Here is a 2,738-nt window from a genome sequence, read left to right on the forward strand (position 1 = left end):
ATGGGGAGTGGGGACAGGGAGTGGGGACTGGGAGTGGGGACAGGGAGTGGGGACAGGGAATGGGAACTAGGAGTGGGGACAGGGAATGGGGACAGGGAGTGGGGACTGGGAGTGGGGACAGGGAATGGGAACTAAGAGTGGGGACAGGGAGTGGGGACTGGGGGAGAACTCTGCTGGCAGCTGAGCACTGCCTTGTCCTGATGTAGGGGCAGGAGGGCGGGGAGGTTGGTGGGTGCTAAGATGGGATAAGGAGATGAGCAGCCCAGGCTGCCTGGATGGGCTCCATGGGAATACCTCGAGGGGGGCCTGTGTCCCCCTCACACAGGGAGCTCACTGAGGGCAGAGGCTGTGTTTTTCCTTCAACCTAGTGCTCCCCAAGAAAAACTAGGGACCACATCCTCCTCCCCTGGGTACCCCTAAGCTCCTCGGGCCTGTCAGGAGGGCAGCCGCATCGGCAGTAGACGCTGGAGAAGCCATGGGACGGGTGAAGGCTAGAGGACGAAAGGCTGCAGAGAGGGACGAGGGGTGGGCCCGGCTCTGGATACCTGGCGAGGGGGTCCTCATCGAGGAGGAGGCGACGCAGCGTGGCCACCACACGGGCGTCCTCACCCAGCCCGTCGCGATCCCGGCCCAGAAGGTCCAAGGCTGTCAGCAACAGAACCACAGGCCGGCAGCGCCGGGCCCGGGAGAAGGTGGCCTGCAGCTTTGTCTCCACAGCCCCGCTGCTGTCCGCACAGAGGCTGGAGCAGGGCACCTGGGGAGGCGTCCGGGTGGGCCTGTGAGCAAGGGCCAGGTGGGGCTGGGAGGAGGAGTCAGGAGGTGCAGGCCCCCTCTCTTTAAGGGCAGGGACGGGGAAAAAAGGGACTGCTGGCCAGTCCCACCTCTTCTTCACCCCAACCTCATTCCCGGGACCGTCCATCAAAATCCTGAAACCCCTTCCTTGAAAGCATCTCTCAGGAGCTGAGCATCAAGGGAAATGGCGACCCACTGGGCTGAGGACCCGCTGTTAGAGCCAGGCTAGTAGCCAGAAGGAAGAGGGGAGAGGGAGAAGGGAGAAGCTGGGCTGGGGAGGGGAAGCAGTTGGGTTCTACTCTCCAGGTACCCTCACCTTCAGCAAGTGGAGCCCGAGGCGGCTGCAGGCAGCAGCCACTGCTGTGGTCTTCCCACTGCCCGGGGGGCCCCGCAGAAGGACGCTGCCAGTTCCCGTCAGCAGGGCACCCCTGCAACCGGAGGACAGACATGTCTCTTCCACTGTGCCCAAACCTTAGAGTCCCCAGTAACAGGAGAGCCTTGGATCTAGAGCGCAGGCACCCTGTTTCTCTCTCCCTGAAGCTCCCCCGCCCACCTCCTGGGCTGTCTCCACACCGTGGGACCACGTTTCCCACGCCACCTATGGTGCTCTGGCCGGGGCGTAGGGGGTACCCAGCAGCCAGCACTGATTCCCGTGGTCACCCCTGCTTCTTCCATAAAGCCCCATGTGTCTGGTCTGGACTGGGCTGCTATCAGGGAAGGGTCTGTGTCTGCACTTGGGTCAGTGGCCTGGAGAGCTGTGTCCCTCCAGGTCAGGGTGGTTGGTGAGGACCGGCATGGCTAGTGGGCCCCCCGAGGGGAAGGGTTGTCTCAGAGACAGCTGTCCCTGGTGGCGATTCTTCCTCCACTGCCAACCTTGGAGGATGGATGTTATCCCGGGAAAGGAGTCTGGGAATCTGCCTAAGGGAAGCACAGGGGCTAGTGGGGCTGGCCTCCTGGTGTGAGGGAGGTCCGGCCGATAGCACGTCCACCAGGGCATGGGGCACTATTAGTCTGGCCTGCCCCCTCCGGGGGTGTTGCGACCCCCGAGGCGGCTGCAGCCTCACTCACCCTGGCTGGAGGCGAGGTTTCAGGGCAGCACACAGCTCGGTCACCAAGGCCTCCAGGCCCGGAGGAGATAAACTGCCCCAGAGACTGGATTCTCCCGACGGGACCCGTGGAACAGGGCTCAGGGTAGAACCCACCTGTGAAGGTGGGAGGAACCTTTAGTTCTGAGAAGTTGTTTCTGCTCCTTTCCTCAGTCTACTCCTCCCCCAGGGCCTCACCAAGTACAAGGAGGTATGGGTGGTGTCGGCCAAGTAGGCGCTGGTGGGCCCATCTGGAGCTTCCCCAACTGTTTTCTTCACTTTAAAGAACATCTCCTGCCACCTGCAGGAAAGAGGCCCTGTGAGTCCCAGACCCAGACCCACAAAGCCCCTCCCCAAGGACACGGTGGTTGTCAATCACAGGGGTCCACTGCAGGGACAAACTCAAGAGCAGCACAAATAAATGTCCCAGGCGTGGCAGGGATCGGGGTGGGGGGAATCGGGGGAAGGGAAAGTAGAGGGTCTTTCTTCTTCTTCTTTTTGTAATCCTCACACAAGGATGATCTTTTTCCATTGATTTTTAGGGAGAGTGGAAGGGAGGGAGGGATAAAGAAACAGAGACAGATGTGAGTGAGACGCATGGACTAGTTGCCTCCGGCACATGTCCTGACTGAGGTACATGCCCTTGACTGGGAATTGAACCCAAGACTGGTTGGTGTGTGGGCTGGTGCTCTAACCACTGAGCATAACAGCCACGGCCTAAAAATCAGTATTTCTAAGATGTATGAATCCATTCAGCAGATTAGTGTTTGCCAGGGGCTGAAAAAAGGAGGGAATAGGGAGTGACTGCTCATGGGTCTGGAATTAGGTTCCACAACCTTGTGAATATACCAAAAACCTATG

General features: G+C 60.1%; 1 protein-coding gene across 1 annotated transcript in view; it reads right to left on the reverse strand.

Annotated features, from left to right (window-relative positions):
• Positions 1 to 2,738, reverse strand: part of PEX6 (peroxisomal biogenesis factor 6) — a gene marked incomplete at its 5' end in the record, with an annotated part of 11,175 nt that overhangs the window by 3,264 nt on the left and 5,173 nt on the right. Inside the window, 4 exons of the mRNA XM_006776443.2 lie at positions 546 to 754; positions 1,109 to 1,220; positions 1,861 to 1,994; positions 2,076 to 2,178. Coding sequence (XP_006776506.1) covers positions 546 to 754; positions 1,109 to 1,220; positions 1,861 to 1,994; positions 2,076 to 2,178 — 558 coding nt within the window. The remainder of the gene's footprint in view (positions 1 to 545; positions 755 to 1,108; positions 1,221 to 1,860; positions 1,995 to 2,075; positions 2,179 to 2,738) is intronic.

This window comes from Myotis davidii, unplaced genomic scaffold (assembly GCF_000327345.1).
Source record: "Myotis davidii unplaced genomic scaffold, ASM32734v1 scaffold167, whole genome shotgun sequence".
Classification (NCBI taxonomy): domain Eukaryota; kingdom Metazoa; phylum Chordata; class Mammalia; order Chiroptera; family Vespertilionidae; genus Myotis; species Myotis davidii.